This window comes from Schistocerca nitens, chromosome 4 (genome assembly GCF_023898315.1).
Source record: "Schistocerca nitens isolate TAMUIC-IGC-003100 chromosome 4, iqSchNite1.1, whole genome shotgun sequence".
NCBI classification, from domain to species: domain Eukaryota; kingdom Metazoa; phylum Arthropoda; class Insecta; order Orthoptera; family Acrididae; genus Schistocerca; species Schistocerca nitens.
This window is the reverse complement of record NC_064617.1, coordinates 968,172,898-968,190,105: the sequence shown is the minus strand read 5'-3', so window position 1 is coordinate 968,190,105 and position 17,208 is coordinate 968,172,898. Positions and strand designations below refer to the sequence as shown.

The window sequence follows — 17,208 nt, the reverse complement described above, 5'->3', positions numbered from 1 at the left end:
TTTTCAATTGGTGAGAGATCTGGAGAATGTGCTGGCCAGGGCAGCAGTCGAACATTTTCTGTATCCAGAAAGGCCCGTACAGGACCTGCAACATGTGGTCGTGCATTATCCTGCTGAATTGTAGGGTTTCACAGGGATCGAATGAAGGGTAGAGCCACAGGTCGTAACACATTTGAAATGTGACGTCCACTGTTCCAAGTGCCGTCAATGTGAACAACAGGTGACTAAGACGTGTAACCAATGGCACCCCATACCATCACGCCGGGTGATACGCCAGTATGGCGTTGACGAATACACGCTTCCAATGTGCGTTCACCGTGATGTTACCAAACACGAGTGCGACCATCATGATGCTGTAAACAGAACCTGGATTCATCCGAAAAAATGACGTTTTGCCATTCGTGCACCCAGGTTCGTCGTTGAGTACACCATCGCATGCACTCCTGTCTGTGATGCAGCATCAAGGGTAACCGCAGCCATGGTCTCTGAGCTGATAGTCCATGCTGCTGCAAACGTCGTCGAACTGTTCGTGCAGATGGTTGTTGTCTTGCAAACGTCCCCACCTGTTGACTCGGGGATCGAGACGTGGCTGCACGATCTGTTACAGCCATGCGAATAAGATGCCTGTCATCTCGACTGCTAGTGATATGAGGCCGTTGGGATCCAGCATGGCATTCCAAATTACCCTCCTGAACCCACCGATTCCATATTCTGCTAAGAGGCATTGGATCTCGACCAACGCGAGCAGCAGTGTCATGATACGATGAACCGCAATCGCGAAAGGCTACAATCTGACCTTTATCAAAGTTGGAAACGTGATGGTACGCATTTCTCCTCCTTACACGAAGCATCACAACAACGTTTCACCAGGCAACGGCAGTCAACTGCTGTTTGTGTATGAGAAATTGGTTAGAAACTTTCCTCATGTCAGCACGTTGTAGATGTTGCCACCGGCGCCAACCTTGTGTGAATGCTCTGAAAAGCTAATCATTTGCACATCACAGCATCTTCTTCCTGTCGGTTAAACTTTGTGTGTGTAGCACGTCATCTTCGTGGTATAGCAATTTTAATGGCCACTAGTGTAGATTGTAAAGTGGCGTTTCTATACTGGTCTATTTTGCTGCATTATAGGATATTGTTCATGTGTGTTAATGAGGTATTATTGCAAAATGTTCTACACAGTACTTTTGAGAACAATACAAACTATTAATAACAGACTGTCTTGACAATTTTTGATACCACAATCATTATTTCTTACTGTAACATTGATTCCAGTAAGCTACTGAAATTCATGACGGTTTTCTGTGTCACATATCCACAGGTCTGCCAGACATGAATGATCATGTCCTTGAAAACTGGCAAAAACATCTGGTGATAAACAACTGAATGAAGTTTTGTGATCAATACTCAGTCATATAATGTATTTTGCAATGTCTCCAAAATAAATTTATTTCTAATGCAGTTTTCAAAACCTGCTATCAACAATATTGCCTGAAAAAGAAGACTCGAACGGCTGGATGTACTTTTGCAGATTTCTTTCTTTCTTTTTTTTTTCTGTGTGAATATGATTTCCGTTTAAGGATTTCTGAATTTCAAGTCTTGAAATATAGCTCCATTGGTTTGTCCTCTCCTGGAGTCAGGGAAGAGCAAGATGTTGTCTTTTAAATCTGGACTGAAAATATTTTTGATGACCAGGTAACGTGGTTCCATGTAAATTTGCCAGAGTTATTAGTCATCTCACCCTTAGTACAAATTGTCAATTTTGTTCTTGAAAAGAAATGTACATCTTTGTACCAAGAAATCCAGTAGATGATATATGACGTTGGACAATATAGAACTGTGTTACAGATGAAATAATTTCACCACAGCATACAAAACCTTTTCTCCTACAATCAATGAAGTTTGTCCATTTGCCATTCATTTTCAAATGGTGAGTTGCCTATATTGAAAATACTGTTCCCACTATACCCTTCACCTGTGATAAGCCGACCTTGTGTAAAAGTGCTGCATCATACCACATTATGTCTTTTTCTCCCTTAATTTCTTTTGTAGAAACAAGTTTTATTTTTTTGGGAACAAATGGGCTTTTCTTTTAAATCTGTCTACAAAGGTTTTCAACTCAAAGCATTCACAGTTGCATTTCTTTGGAAGAAATAATAGCCCGATTTCATAAATTGTAATTGTGTGCAATCAGTCCATGATCTCTAGATTCTTTAAATTTCTCAAATACCTATTTTTAATTAAACATTTGAAGTTGTTTTGTAAAATGTTACTGCTTTGTTAACTATTTTTGATGTACAATTAAACGACTTTTTGGTTGCCAGTACGTATTTTCTGTTAAACTTCTTCTTCTTCTTTTTAACTTTTTTGCATAAGCATACTTTTTCTTAAACCTCTCTGTTAATGAGTTCAAATAGTGTATTTGCAAAAAATGTTCTTCAGTTCCGTCTTCTGTCACATTATGATACAGTGTCAACTGGGCCGCATAGTTTTATGAAATGTCCACATCATGAGTTGGACTGATGTACGCGTGCTGGCTGAAAAACAAAAGTTCATAATATTCATGTGAAAAAATTTAACTAGATGAATAAATATACTAACAGTGTGATTGTAAATACGCACTAATATACTTTATAAACATACCTGAATATTTTACAGCATGAAACCAGAATGATATAGAATGTGTAAGTACACATTAGTGCACTACGGTTAGTTGCTTCTGCTTGGCAACAGCAGTGGAACCTGCCTGAATGGGCCTACCATACTGGCCTCAGCTCCCATTACCATAGGGCATGCAGTGTGGTGGTGTAGTTGCATGCAACAGTGATATGTAATTCACTAATTATATGTCTTTATCATTCGAAAGCAGGCATTTCTGCAACGAGCGACTGCTATCAGTGACAAGCATCGAGCCCAGTACATACGTTTCATCCAAATGTGGCTCATACAGTTGAAACACGTACCTTCTGAGTCACGTAGGGAGTGCCCCTTTGTGGCCAGACAGTGGAAATGTGGAAGGGGTAGGTGACTGGAGAGAAAAAGCAAGAGAGATCTGTTTCTGTATGAGGTTGGGAGGGTAATTTATATCTGAGGAAGCCTCAGTGACACCCTTGGTAAATTTGGAGACAAACTGCTCATCACTACAGATGTGACAGTCACGGGTGGGTAGGCTGTACGGAAGGGACTTTCTTAGTGAGGACTGGGTGGCAGCTGTCGAAGAGGAGGTAATGCTGGTGGTTGGTAGGTCTGATGTACTGGTGTAGCCATCTAGGAGGTGGAGATCAACATCGAGGAAGGTGGCTTGTTGGGTTGTGGAGGACAAGGTGAAGTGGATGGTGGAAAAGATGCTGAGGAGGTTCTGGAGGTTTGTGGCTAGGGTATCCCCACCCTCACTCCATTTCACAAAGGTGTCATCAGTGAATCTTAACCAGGTGAGGTGTATGGGATTGTGGGTGTTTGTGAAGGATTCCTGTAGATGGCCCATGGAAAAGTTGGTGTAGGATAGTGCTATGCAGATGCCTATTGGTGTGCCACAGATTTGTTAGTAGGTGATTCCTTCAGAGGTGAAGAATATAGTGGTCTTGGTGACCAGGAAGGAAGTTGTAGGTTTGGAGTCAGTTGGACTTTGGAAAAGGTAGTGTTAAATAGCGACAAGGCCACGGACATTAGTGATGTTATTAGAGAAGAATGTGGCATCAGTAGTGACGAGCAGGGCTGCATGTGTTAAAAGAACAGGAACTGTGGAGGGTCAGTGGAGGAAACGGTTGGTGTCTTTTATATAGGAGGACAGGTGGAAGCACAGCAACCAGCCACAATGGGACATCGTGGGTGGTGGGTTTATAGATTTCAGGAACATTGTGTGCCTCACTTCAGTGACTGATTCACAGTCTGTGCCATCTGGCTCCTTCCTACCAACACCAGCTTTTCTCAACTGCGTGGGTGGGAACTGTCACTGTAATATATCCTGTGTCCCCATAACCCCCATGGCCTCAACCTTCACTAGTCCCTGTCCTTCACCCATTTGTCCCCTTATGTGCTCCCACTTCAGCACTGCACAGCCTTCTATTACACCAACACACCTGCTAGTCTCCTCCCCTCCCCCACTTCTATTTCTTTTCCACTCCTCTTCTCCCTCTCCCCTTCCCAAACCACCTGACTGCAACCTAGCAGCCCTACCTGTACCCACCACATCCCTGCATGCCCATACAAGCAGCACTAAACTCTCTCCTATTGTTCCCCTCCCTACCCAGCATTCTCCTTATCTCCTCAACCCACAGATTGCTTTTCCCATTAGACGTAGTTGCCCTCTTTATGGTGAATAGCAATGTATTCTTTTCATAATATTGCCATTGCACCATTTTTAACTTACATGAAGCCTTTGCCAAAACATACTGCATCTACTGAAAATCCAAGTTATAAAATATTTATGTGTGAAGGGGTCACTGCCCTCTGAATTCAGGATATGTCAAATAGCAAGCACGTACATCAGAATGAAAGAAAGATTAGGATTTAACTTTACAACTCTACCGGCTACTACTACATTAGCAATATACTGATAATGTTACACTTGTGGAAGGGTACTCATTTGACAGAGATCGTGCAGAATGGAAAAAGATATTGCACTTTTCTTTCTGTGAAGGTTTCTATTGAAAGGAAGCAGTAGCATAACAAACAAGAGTCGAACCAGGGTTCTATTAGTAATAAAGTAAAATGCAGTTATGCAAAGGGAAATGATCACCAGCCTAATTAGGCAAAGTTGGACCAAGTATTAGAACAGCTCATAAAGAAACTTTTATGTTTTGCAAATAAGATACCAGGCAGTAGTGTAGTTTATTAAGCAATGTAACAGCAGTTTGACATGAACAACACAGAAGGAATGTTTACCATTTTTGCAACAACTGGCTCTCAGTAACACCTACTATCTGTATATTATGCAGAAAGCTAATGATTGTATAGGTAAATAATTGCTAATGCTGGAGCAGCATTAACTTGGACAAGAGGTTTTGTTATCAGTGTAATTATTGGAAAATACTGTCCTTGAAATGATTGTCAGGTAATTATTCTCTATTCCTATTGTTATTCATGTTCTCAAGAAGCTTTTTCCTTCCTTAAATTAGTTAACTCAAATGGGACTTGTGGTACCTGGATCTAGTATAGCTTGAATAGTTGTAGCCATGGCTGTGTTGATCAGTACGCAACGCTGCGCAAGGTGGGTGACCTTGAAACGAGTTCCAGCCGCTGCCGCTAGGCCTCGCAGGACTGCGCTCAGTTTTAACTAAGCACGGTCCGCTGCTAAAAAGCATTTCCTGTTGCGGCTAAGCCCTTCCGGCTGCGCGCTGATTGGCTGGTGCGCTCTTATCAGCAGCCGCGTCCGCTGGAGGGGCCCAGTCTCTCTCGTGAGGCAACAGCATGCTCATTCGACTCGAGGCAGCCGCACAGTACACACAGCCGTGCCTTACACGAGGAGAAGATACAGAAGGAGAATGAGACTACCAGTGTATAAGAGTGTAGATACTTTTGATGTTACACCAAAGCCTACTGCCCAAGGACAACTACTTGGCGGACCAAACAAATGTTAGAAAACTGGCAGTTGGACTTCATTAATGCTGCGGTTCTAATATGAAATGTAAATCTGGCTCAACCATTTGTGCGAGGACCCAGAAACTAATTTATCAGTAGACTCAGATCAAGGCTGAACAATTTAGTCCAATACAGTATGGGAAACACTATTAACTACATGCACATGAAATTATAAACACTGTTACTTCCAAACCTTTACAATAATTATTCTTATGGTGGTCCTTCAAAGCCAACTAGCCAGTAACTGTTATAGATCTCACTTTTTGTGCACGTACTGTAATTCTGCCCAGAGATTTCAAGCAGGGCACTCTTTCAGCTGAAGACTATAAATTTTATCTTGGCAATTGAACTTTGGTGAAACTTTAATTATCCCATATCAAAAATACACAGAGTACTTCAGAACGTATACTCACTGAATAATTACGAAATTTAATACTCCACAAAGCTTATCAACTGTAGTGCAAGTTTATCTTGCCAGTGTGCTATGGCCTATATAGGACAAATAACACGCACGGTGGGAGAACATTGCACAGAACATAAATGTTGCACTTGCCTTCTGCAACCCAGCAAGTCTGCAATTGTGGAACATCGTATCTCCAATGGACATTCAATGGAGTGTGGTGAAACATTAGTTTTGGTCACAGCAACATCTTTTTGGGACTCCGTTATAAAAGAATCGTATGAGATACACATTGTGGGAAATCTAATGAATCGTGACAGTGCCTACCAGCTGGATAATGCGTGAAATCGTGTCATCTCCGAGATTTGCTCCAGATGGAGATGGCAGAATACTCCCATGACTGTGGCAAGTGGCTACGCCGAAGACAGCTGATCCTTGCAGTTCTACCAACGAGGGCACTGCCACTGGGCAGTGTGGTCCTTCTGTCACTGTGACTGTCACATGCGTGGCAATACTATCAGCACACTATGTAAGATGGTGCGGAGAATGTCTTTGTCAGTCTTTGGTGGTTCACCTGAAGATGACTGGCAGTTGTCTAGTAGAAATATCATGGAGTGAAGTTTACAACAACCGGCTGCAATCCCGAAATCTCTTCAAACCCTTAATTTGCCAGAAAATTTTTAAGTTTCAGAAGATATTCTCATTGACATTCAAAAACAAATCTTTTAAAAAGATCTCACAAATTTTACAAATGAGAGTACCATAATCGTGAAGTATATAGTGAGGTACCATGTGCAGCAGAGGTGTTGCTGAGCAGCAGATAAGCTCCTGGAAAGACCAATAAACTGTCAAACATCAAGGTGTGTTTGTGTGTCTGCCCAGTGACTCCAATTTGTGGAGGTCAATACCATAACAGTTTGTTCGAGAACGACAGAGCAGATTTACTTTCCCATCCTTGCTGTATTTGAGCTTATGTACTCCATCTCTAATAGTCTAAATGATGTCTTCATCAACTGGAAGTGGCAACACTATTATTGATGTTACCTATAATTGTCTTATCTAACTTCTTTGTCTGTTTTTACTTAATGTAACTTTTGCAATAACACATCAAATAAATTGGCAATTACGAATTAGGACTACCATCAGCTGTAGAATGAAATGACAATGAAAACTTGTGCCAGACTGGGTACTCAGACCCGGATTTCCTGCTTGTCACGAGCGGTTGCCTTACCATTTGGCTTTCTGTGTACAACTCACGGCCAGACCCAAACTTCCATATGTCGCCAACCGTGCGTCTACAATCTGTACTACATCCATTTTGCTTACTTCTGTACAGGCCAGACATTGTACTTGAGTCACTTGCCCGGTATCGGCAGATAAACACGATATTGCAGTGCCTGTGTTATTCAGACTACAATGCAAAGTTCCTTTGGACATGCATGCATGTCCAAAGGAACAGGTTCTGTGGTGAGCACAGCTGTTACAAAAGACATCAAATGAATCTGCGATTGTGAACATGGGCTACCATCGTCTGTAGAATGGAATGACGACAATGAAAATTTGTGCCGAACTGGGACTCGAACCCGAATTTCTCAATTATCGCGAGCGGTCGCCTTACCATTTGGCTATCCGTGTATGACTCACGGCCAGACCCAAACTTCCATATGTCATCAACCGTGCATCTACTACCTGTACTTGAACGTCCATTATACGTATTCCCATACAGTCCCGACGTAGTGCTTGAAAGTTGCTAGCCCAGTATCGTTCCTAACTTTCCATCATAATCAGAATAACACAGGCAGTGCAGTATTGTATTTATCTGCAGATGCCGGGCAAGCAACTCTTGAAGTACAACGTCTGCCCTGTATGGGAATATACACAATGGATGTATGAGTACAGGTTGTAGACACATGGAAGTTTGGGTCAGGCTGTGAGTCATACATGGATTTGTGATAAGCAGAAAATTCGGGTTCGAGTCCCAGTTCGGCACAAATTTTTGTTGTCGTCATTCCATTCTGTAGCCGATGGTAGTCCTCGTTCACAATTGTGAATTCATTTGATGTGTTCCGTAATGGCTGAGGTTGCAACAGTGCCTGTTTCTCCGGACATGCATGCATGTCCAAAGAAAATTTGCATTGTAATCAGAATCACACAGGCACTGCAATATCGTATGTATTGTATCTGCAGTAACAAGTCATCTTTTACTGATCCCGACAGGTTCGAAGTCTTATATGGTGGGTGGAACACCACTTTCACTTGAAAATTAGTAAGGATTCTTACTATTTTGAAGGAAATATTTTCAACGAGTGGAAGACCACAAAGACTGTATGGTTTTCTTAAAGCACACAAAGGAGGCCTTCTTTTATGGCCTGTAGTGAGGAATATTGATGCCCCCATGTATGATTTAGCCAAACATCATGCTTTCTTGCTTAGACCATTGGTTGGCAAATGTCCACATTATACAGGGTGTTACAAAAAGGTACGGCCAAATTTTCAGGAAACATTCCTCACACACAACGAAAGAAAATATGTTATGTGGACATGTGTCCGGAAACGCTTACTTTCCATCTTAGAGCTCATTTTATTACTTCTCTTCAAATCACATGAATCATGGAATGGAAACACACAGCAACAGAACGTACCAGCGTGACTTCAAACACTTTGTTACAGGAAATGTTCAAAATGTCTTCCGTTAGCGAGGATACGTGCATCCACCCTCCGTCGCGTGGAATCCCTGATGCGCTGATGCAGCCATGGAGAATGGCGTATTGTATCACAGCCGTCCACAATACGAGCACGAAGAGTCTCTACATTTGGTACCGGGGTTGCGTAGACAAGAGCTTTCAAATGCCCCCATAAATGAAAGTCAAGAGGGTTGAGGTCAGGAGAGCGTGGAGGCCATGGAATTGGTCTGCCTCTACCAATCCGTCGGTCGCCGAATCTGTTGTTGAGAAGCGTACGAACACTTCGACTGACATGTGCAGGAGCTCCATCGTGCACGAACCACATGTTGTGCCGTACTTGTAAAGGCACGTGTTCTAGCAGCACATGTAGAGTATCCCATACGAAATCATGATAACGTCCTCCATTGAGCGTAGGTGGAAGAACATGGGGCCCAATCGAGACATCACCAACAATGCCTGCCCGAAAGTTCACAGAAAATCTGTAGAGCAATGAGTCGCATGTCAACACAAGCACCGAAGTCAACATTACCTTCCTTCAATTGGGCCAACTGGCGGTGAATCGAGGAACTACAGTACATACTGGCGAAACAAAAATGAGTTCTAACATGGAAATTAAGCGTTTCTGGACACATGTCCACATAACATCTTTTCTTTATTTGTGTGTGAGGAATGTTTCCTGAAAGTTTGGCCGTACCTTTTTGTAACACCTTGTATAAGGAACTCAGCAAATTTTATCAGCAGGCTTGGGGTGTATCCACCTAAGTAGTTCTCATCTTTTAGTGAGTTTTGATGTAGTTTCTCTTTTTACAAGGACACCTCTTGCAGTTTCCTTAGCACTAATTGGTAAACAGTTTCAGTCGGGCATCATTGCTTTATTTTGGCTCGCTCTTTCCTCAACCTGTTTTATGATTAACCACAAATATTTTGAACAGAATGACGGCGTTTGCATGGCCAGCCCCTTGTCTTCCTTGGTGGCTAATCTTTCTAGGGATGATTTTGAGAAAAGAGCATTTAAGTCAGCATTTCTTAAACCAACTGTTTTTGGAGGTACATGGATGATATTTTCATAGTGTGGCCCCCGGAGAAGATAAGTTAATGGAGTTTTACATCATCTTAACTCTATTAATGAGAACATACAACTTTCTATGGAATTAAAGAATGACGATTGTCTCCCATTACTGGATGTTTTTGTTAGATGGGAGAGTGCCGGCTCTCTGGGACATTCTGCTTATCGTAAGCCCAATCACACTGATTTGTATTTGTGCTCTTCAAGTTGCTGTCACCCATACAAAACCATGAGTGTGCTTAAAACCCTTGTGTACACAGACCATACAGTATCGGAGGCAGGTAGGTTATCTAAAGGGGGCTTGCACATGTAAGCCCAGTGTTCAGAGACAACGGATACTCGATCCAGCAGATTAAGAGGACATCCTCAGCTAAAACGAAGAACCGGGAGGCAGATAAAGAGGAGAATGTGCCAGCAAAGTCTTGAGCTTTTCTCCCTTCATTGGAAATATTACCTTCAAAATAGCAAGAATCCATAGAAATTTTAAGGTGAAAGTGATTTTCTGCCCTCCATCTAAGATTTTGGACCTGCTGGGATTAGTGAAGGATAACTTGTTACTGCAGAAGATGGGAATTTACAAAGTACCTCACCAGTTTGGTACGGCCTATACAGGACAAACAATATGCACAGTGCAAGAACGTTGCACAGAACATAAATGTTGCACTCGCCTTCTACAACCCAGCAAGTCTGCAATTGCGGAACATTTTATCTCCAGCGGACATTCAGTGAAATACGACAAAACATTAATTTTGGCCACAGTGGCTACCAGCTGGATAATGCAGGGAATCCCATCATCTCTGAGATTTACTCCAGACAAAGATGGCAGAATGCCTTGTAGTTCCACCAGTGAGGGCGCTACAACAGAGTGGTGTGGTCCTTCGGTCACCGTGACTCTGATGCATGGGCTGTGATACTGCCAGCTTGCTATATAATGTGGAACGGAGAATGTCTTTGTCACTCTTTGATGGCTCACCTGCAGATGGCTGGCAGGTACCCAATTGGGATATCTTGGAATGGATTCTACTATGACCGGATGCAATCCTGAAATCTCTTCAAAGAATTAATTTGTTTATCATAATTTCAGGAATTTCATAGCAAGATCAGTCAAGACTCCAAAACATGGAGACTTCATTCATTATAACTGAAATAGTGGATAAGTTCTGGCTGCATTTCTTAATTTGTGATTTGATTTTATAATTAAACCATTTAGTCACATTTAAAGATCCTAGAGGCTCTAAACTATGAGGTAGTGTGTTCAGCCTTTGAATTCAGGTCTGTATCCACTTTTCCCACTTTAGATACTGATATTTAGTGCCTCCTTTCTTTTATGTGAAATGTGTTTCAGTCTTCTTGTTCTAATTTTTAACACACTCGTTTATCTTTTGATCATTCATCCAAATGACATAAAACCATTTTTCTAAACTTAAGAAAGAGAATTGCTGGCTAGTATTTATTTTCAGGAGATGAAATATGAGTACTGCTGATAGGCACACATGAAAGTATATGACACTGTCGAACCTTTCCGAACTACTAGTTGGGATATGTTGGGAAGTTGTGTTTTTCTTGTCCTTTGATCTGAGTGACCCACCTTTCCATTTTAACCTTCCCCTACTCAGTTCTCTCCCATCCCTGAGAAAGGAACTAAATGACTTGAAAGACAGAATAACGTCATGCAATTTTACATGTGCCTTTCGGCAGTACTATTTTGTCCCCTGAAAGTAAACTCTGCCAACAATTCTGCCTCATAGTTTTCAGTTTTCTTGAGTGAATTTTCCGTTGCATCCATAAAACTGATTTTGGTATAGTGCAAAACAGCACTTGTGGAATTTATATGATATGTGTAATTAACTGAAGATCAGTACGAGGATTATTCTGGTGTCTGCAGTTTTAGGTGATGGCACAAAAAATTATTTTTCTAGTGCATGCTTTCTTGTTTAAGTGTTTAATCTTCTAGTAACTAAAACAATAGTTGTGATTTCAAACAACAGGAAATCCAGGATGGAATGTAGCAATATTACGAAAAGGAAAGTTGCCACTCACCATATAGTGGAGAAGCTGAGTCAGGTAGGCCAATCTGTGACTCAGCGTCTCTGGTGTATGCTGAGTGGCAATTTTAGTTTTCATAATAGTTGTGATTTCTATGGCACTTTGCAATATGGTTAACTGTCTACTCATTGATAGTTCTTTTGATGTTATTATTCGTAAAGCTTTCCTTAATCTGTCTAATGACTGCATCAGTTCGTACTTTATTTCGGAGGAAAAATCCCGAAATATCACCCTGAAAGGAAAGGAGACTATTGTATTCAAAACAGATTTACAGAAGATTCAGAAAACCGTAAATAATATGACACCAATGCAATATACAAGTTTCTATGGTTTCTGTGAGAGCTATGTCATTATGCTTGCATAATGTTGAAGAAAGTGCTATTTTTTAAAAATTCTTTTGAGATGGGGAGACACTTAGAAAGATAAATCATGAAAAAAGAGGGTGTATTTTTTTTCTTCAGTTTAAGTGATAAGGGCTGTGGGAAAATGCGTGATGAAAAGCAGAATATATGAGTTAGAGAGGAGCTTAAAGTAAAGGAAATATTTATGACGTGACCAAAGGAGGACTGCAGCAGAAGGGAAAGGGCTAATATATTAAACATCAACAGTTCATACATTGTCAGTGCTGTAGAGCTGCACAAGTTGAGAGACCAAATTAGTAACTCATTTATGATACAGCAGAATGAAGCAAATGTGTGTTCTGATATCATTCATTGGGACTTAACGTGAAACTGGGATTTTGCACAAAAAACCAAACACTTGAGAATAGATGCAATAGCAGCATTCTGAAAGCTTTTTTTTTAAAATTTAAACTGATGCAATAATGGAAAATTCTGAATGGAATGCTAGAAATAGTATGAGGACAGTCAACCACTCACCAAATTGTGGTAGCACTGAACAATAGATACTGTTAATGTGTCTGTGTGGTACTCGATGCCTCCTATGTATGGACATCCAAACTAGTTTGTGGTGGATATTTTTGCTTGTTGTTAGAAGACTGAATTGGAGTTATATGAGCTCTGTTAATGTAGAACCAACTATTTCTATACCATTTTTAGTTTGGATCATTTTATTTCTCCTTAAATGTGCCCCAGAACCTGCCATTTCTGAAGTAGATTGAATACAACAATATTGTTAGTAGCAAATTGGGGATCTATTCTTGCACTCAGATTTCTCCAACTGACAATATTAGTTAATTCTGACTTAAAATTGATTACTGATTATGTATCAGACTGCCATTAAAAATAATAAGATGTGGAAGGGGGGGGGGGGGGGAGAGAGTTGAGAGCTCAGTTGCAGGAGAACATGAGCAACAATTACCCCTGCTCTCTCTCTCTCTCTCTCTCTCTCTCTCTCTCTCTCCCCCCCCTCTCCCTCCCTCCCTCTCTCTCTCTCTCTCCCTCTCCCTCTCTCTCTGCCTCCCTCTCCCTCCCTCCCTCTCTCTCCCTCCCTCCCTCTCTCTCTGCCTCCCTCTCCCTCTCTCTCTGCCTCCCTCTCCCTCTCCCTGCCCCCCCCCCCCCACCCCCACCTCTTATTATTATCTGAATAACTTCTATCCCAACTGTGTTTCACGCTGGTCCAGAAAGACTTTTTTAGAACTATCTTGCTTGTGTTTTCTACCTATATTCAGTACATTATGGAGTTATGCATGTTGCCCGTTGAAGTGTGAAAGAATCACAAGTGTTGAGAGTGATATTTAAGATGTTGCACAAAATGGTGTAGTTTATAGAGACATAAATTTTCCCTTACTTATCAATGCAAAAAGTTTGTTTCGCTAAAGTACTGAAGCACTGAATATCAGATCTGCAACTAATGCAGAATGTCTCTATCATGCTTTTAGCATTCTTTCAAAAAGTTTTCAGTTACAGTGAAATAAAATCTTTCAGTTTTGTGTAGCAATGTGTGTAGACACTGGGAGTTCTGGACGGAGTACAAACAATTGAAGTAGTAGAGGTTATCACTCACCATATAGTAGAGGTATTGAGACACGTAAGCAAGATTAAACTCATAACAAAGCTTTTTGATAATGCTCTTCTTTGGAGTTTTTTTTATCTCTTCACACATCCGCAGCAGTGAGTTGTTGCCTTTACTGTTCCCATTGACATTCATAAATATAATAATAGTAAAGTTGCTAGATCAGTTCCTAGGTCTATAATTGTAATTTATTTATAAAGAGCCGAATATTCCTTCCTCTATACAAGGTGATGTTGTCTGCTGTCATACCATTGTTTATCTTCCACCCTGTGTTTTCCATTATTGTATTTAACCAGTACAACTGCAAGATTAAAATCTGACACTCCTATTGGCAGGTGCTGATGCTGATATTCACGCATGTACCAGCCGTCTCAGCGGACGACCTGTCTGTTCCAGTCTTTAATCATACTGATGGAAAACTGGCAGCATTTGGAGACTTCGACAGGGACGGCCGAACAGATATAGCTGTACTGAACAGGAATGGTCGCTCTGTTGAAGTGCTTCTTGCACGTGAAACAGAGCCACTGATGAAGCGCAGTTGTAAAAGTCATTATTGCTGTAATTTTCCTTTTGAAGTAGTAGCTGCTGCCCCAGCAGACTTTGATGGTGACACACATTTGGACATAGCCATCTCTGCCCGTGGATCTGAAGGCAATTCCATAAATATTTATATGGTTTGGGGTGGACCAGATGGCTTAACATGTCCTTCAGATTATGCATCACCTACGATGTCGCTCATAAGTCAGCCACTAATTCTTGACTATGATGGAAACACAATTGCTGATATTTTTGGCACCACAGCAAATAGTAGCCAGTTTTGGTCTTTTGTGGGAAATCGTTCAGCACCGTTAGCTGTTCCATTGGGAAACTCAAGGCACAAACTGAGAATTCCACATTCACACGCGTTTCTCGATGTTGTTGGTGACTCTGCTGCTGATTTAATCCTCTCAGCTGACAATGGCTTTGAAATATGGTTAGGCAGCCCAAATGGAAGTTACAGCTTTGATCATTTTGTGAACAATCCCCCAGGCACTGTGATTGGCCAAAGTTTGTTTGTTGATGTGCATTTAGAAGGTAATCTCTTTCACATTGTCCCAGTTTGTTTTGATGATCCTTGCAGAAACAGTACACTATATGCACTGTCTGGCAAAAAATGGCTCAATCTGAATCCCAATTTCAAAGATGAAACAGGCGTTGTCTGGGGATTTTATAAATCAGCCTCTGGGTCTCCTATCACAGTGAGATCTGGTGATTTCAACATGGATGGCCATCCTGACCTTCTGGCAACCATGGAGAGTGGCAATGGAAAGCCTGAAGTCCTGCTCTTAGAGAATGTGCCATGTATTGCAGATAGCTGTGGTGGATCAGGACGAACATTTACTGTGCGTAAAGATGCATTAGCGACACTCGGTTCTGGATGCGATATGGGAGCATTTTTCGACCTGTATCAAGATGGGGTAACTGATGTTGTGCTTTCTACAGAAGATAAAGGTAGCCTTAAAGCATTTCGCAACACACTTGATTATGATGCAAATTTTGTAAAAGTTGTTGTTCTGGCAGCAGCTGCTACAGATGAGAACAGAGGACGTGGGGGTAGCATGGCAGGTGTCCGTGTTTCTTATCGCACAACTACCCAAGAAGGAGAGCACCGCAAAGCTGCTGCAGCACAATTGTCACAGTCGGCGTATGCTGCTTTGCAGCTGCCACATTCTACCTTTGGTTTGGGACGCACTCCAAACTTTGTTGATCGACTGACAGTGACAGCAGGAGGACGTTCACAAGACTTTACTCAGGTGATACCTAACTCTCAGATTGTGGTGATAGTAGCACCTGGTCCATTCTCTCTGTGGAGAGCCCAGTTATTTGTCACTCCTAGCAAAGCAGCCCTAATGTCAGTGGTAGCACTGTCGGGAACGTGTGTTGTGATCATAGCAATTATTGGTGCTCTTCATTTGCGTGAACGCAAAGAGGATAGACGTGAACGTCTGCAACAGGCACATAGGTTCCATTTTGATGCAATGTGAAATGAAATATGGGAGGTCAAGGTATGTTTCTGTTGACAGTCAAAGAAATCAAGTTTCCAGGAGTATTTTCAGGGCTAGTAAGTGATATTTAAAAAAAAAAAAAAAAAAAAAAAAGTATATCAGCAACAGTGCTGATATGTCCCAGCTATAGCTTGAGCCATATACAGTTATTGAATTTAACCTCTGTGTCAGTTGACATTCAAATTTTAAGTGACACAGAGAAAGTAATAAATTTATTATTTCACATTGTGGATTTACTCATTAAGAAAATTATCAACTTCTTTGTTTTGTAGAATTTGTTTTCACCTTGGAAGTCTTGGCAAGGGTTTGTTCAGTTGGTGTTATTAGGGAAAATCCATATAAAAACTATCTGCTTTGCTTGCAACACAGCAGATAAGTATTTCGCTTCGTGGAAAATGTGACAGAATTGTTCCTGCAGCCTACTACTACTACTACAAAAAAAGAAAAAAAAAATTATGCCGGTGACCATATTTATTTTGTATCATATTCACAAAATAAAGCTACATGCACTCATGTTGTTCAACTGTGACTGACTTGATATGAATGAAACAACTATGATTCTGAAACCAGGACTCAGTCCCATTCCTGTTCCTGGATGAAGTGGGGACATTAGTTTTCTTGTGTAACTGTGATCAGTTCTTGCAGTGCATAGTGGTTGTAAACATCTTTGCCCTCCTTTTTCCTCCCCTGTGTGTTGATATCTGTCCCCACAACAAGTTATTAATGATCTGTATTGACTTGTACACGTAGTACAGCCTAACTTACTGTGTAAAGAACATGACAAATAAAACAAAAGTATTGTTTGTAAGAAGTCAGTGCTGTTTTTACAGGAAACAGCTTACAATAAAACAGTTGTTCTAGCATTATAATTGTGTAAGACTGCACTGAAATTCTAATGAAGTTGTAACTTACTGCAAAATATTGGAGTATGTCTTTTATTAAGTGATATGCATTAATTAGGCTTTTTTTAAATAAATAAATAAAAATAAAAAAGTTATGTTTTGCTGCAGTATTTCTTTTTTCTAGTCAGCGTATTCTGTGATTTGTGGCTTACATCGCTCCCTGTGTTTCTTTCTTTATTAAATAATTTATACAAGAATTTATTTATTTAAGTCAATCAGGGTATCTTTAACCCACTTACCACTTTTGTATCAAATGGCTGCACCTACTTGCATTATTTTGTGTTAAAAGTAACAGTTTTATTAGTTCTGTGATTTCTAGTTAATGTTTCAGTTGTCTTTCCAACTTCCTTCAAGCTTTTAGGCTTGTGATTATCCTTTAATTGCATTGGCTGTGAAGAGAGCTTCTGGTGAAAGTGATTTAAGTTGATCAATGCCAGGTTGATAAGTGGAGTATTAAATTAACATGATTTGTTTTTACTTCTTTTTAACATGTGATTTCATTCTGACATGA

General features: G+C 40.8%; 1 protein-coding gene across 4 annotated transcripts in view; it reads left to right on the top strand.

Moving 5' to 3' along the window:
* The window catches only part of LOC126253648 (T-cell immunomodulatory protein), a 443,932-nt gene that overhangs the window by 254,160 nt on the left and 172,564 nt on the right, over positions 1-17,208 (top strand). Inside the window, exon 3 of one of the 4 annotated variants that reach the window (XM_049955155.1) lies at positions 14,086-16,764. The exons of the other annotated variants lie outside the window; for them this stretch is intronic. Coding sequence (XP_049811112.1) covers positions 14,086-15,774 — 1,689 coding nt within the window. The 3' untranslated portion in view covers positions 15,775-16,764. Of the gene's footprint in view, positions 1-14,085; positions 16,765-17,208 lie in introns of those variants that run through there. 4 annotated transcript variants of the gene reach the window in all.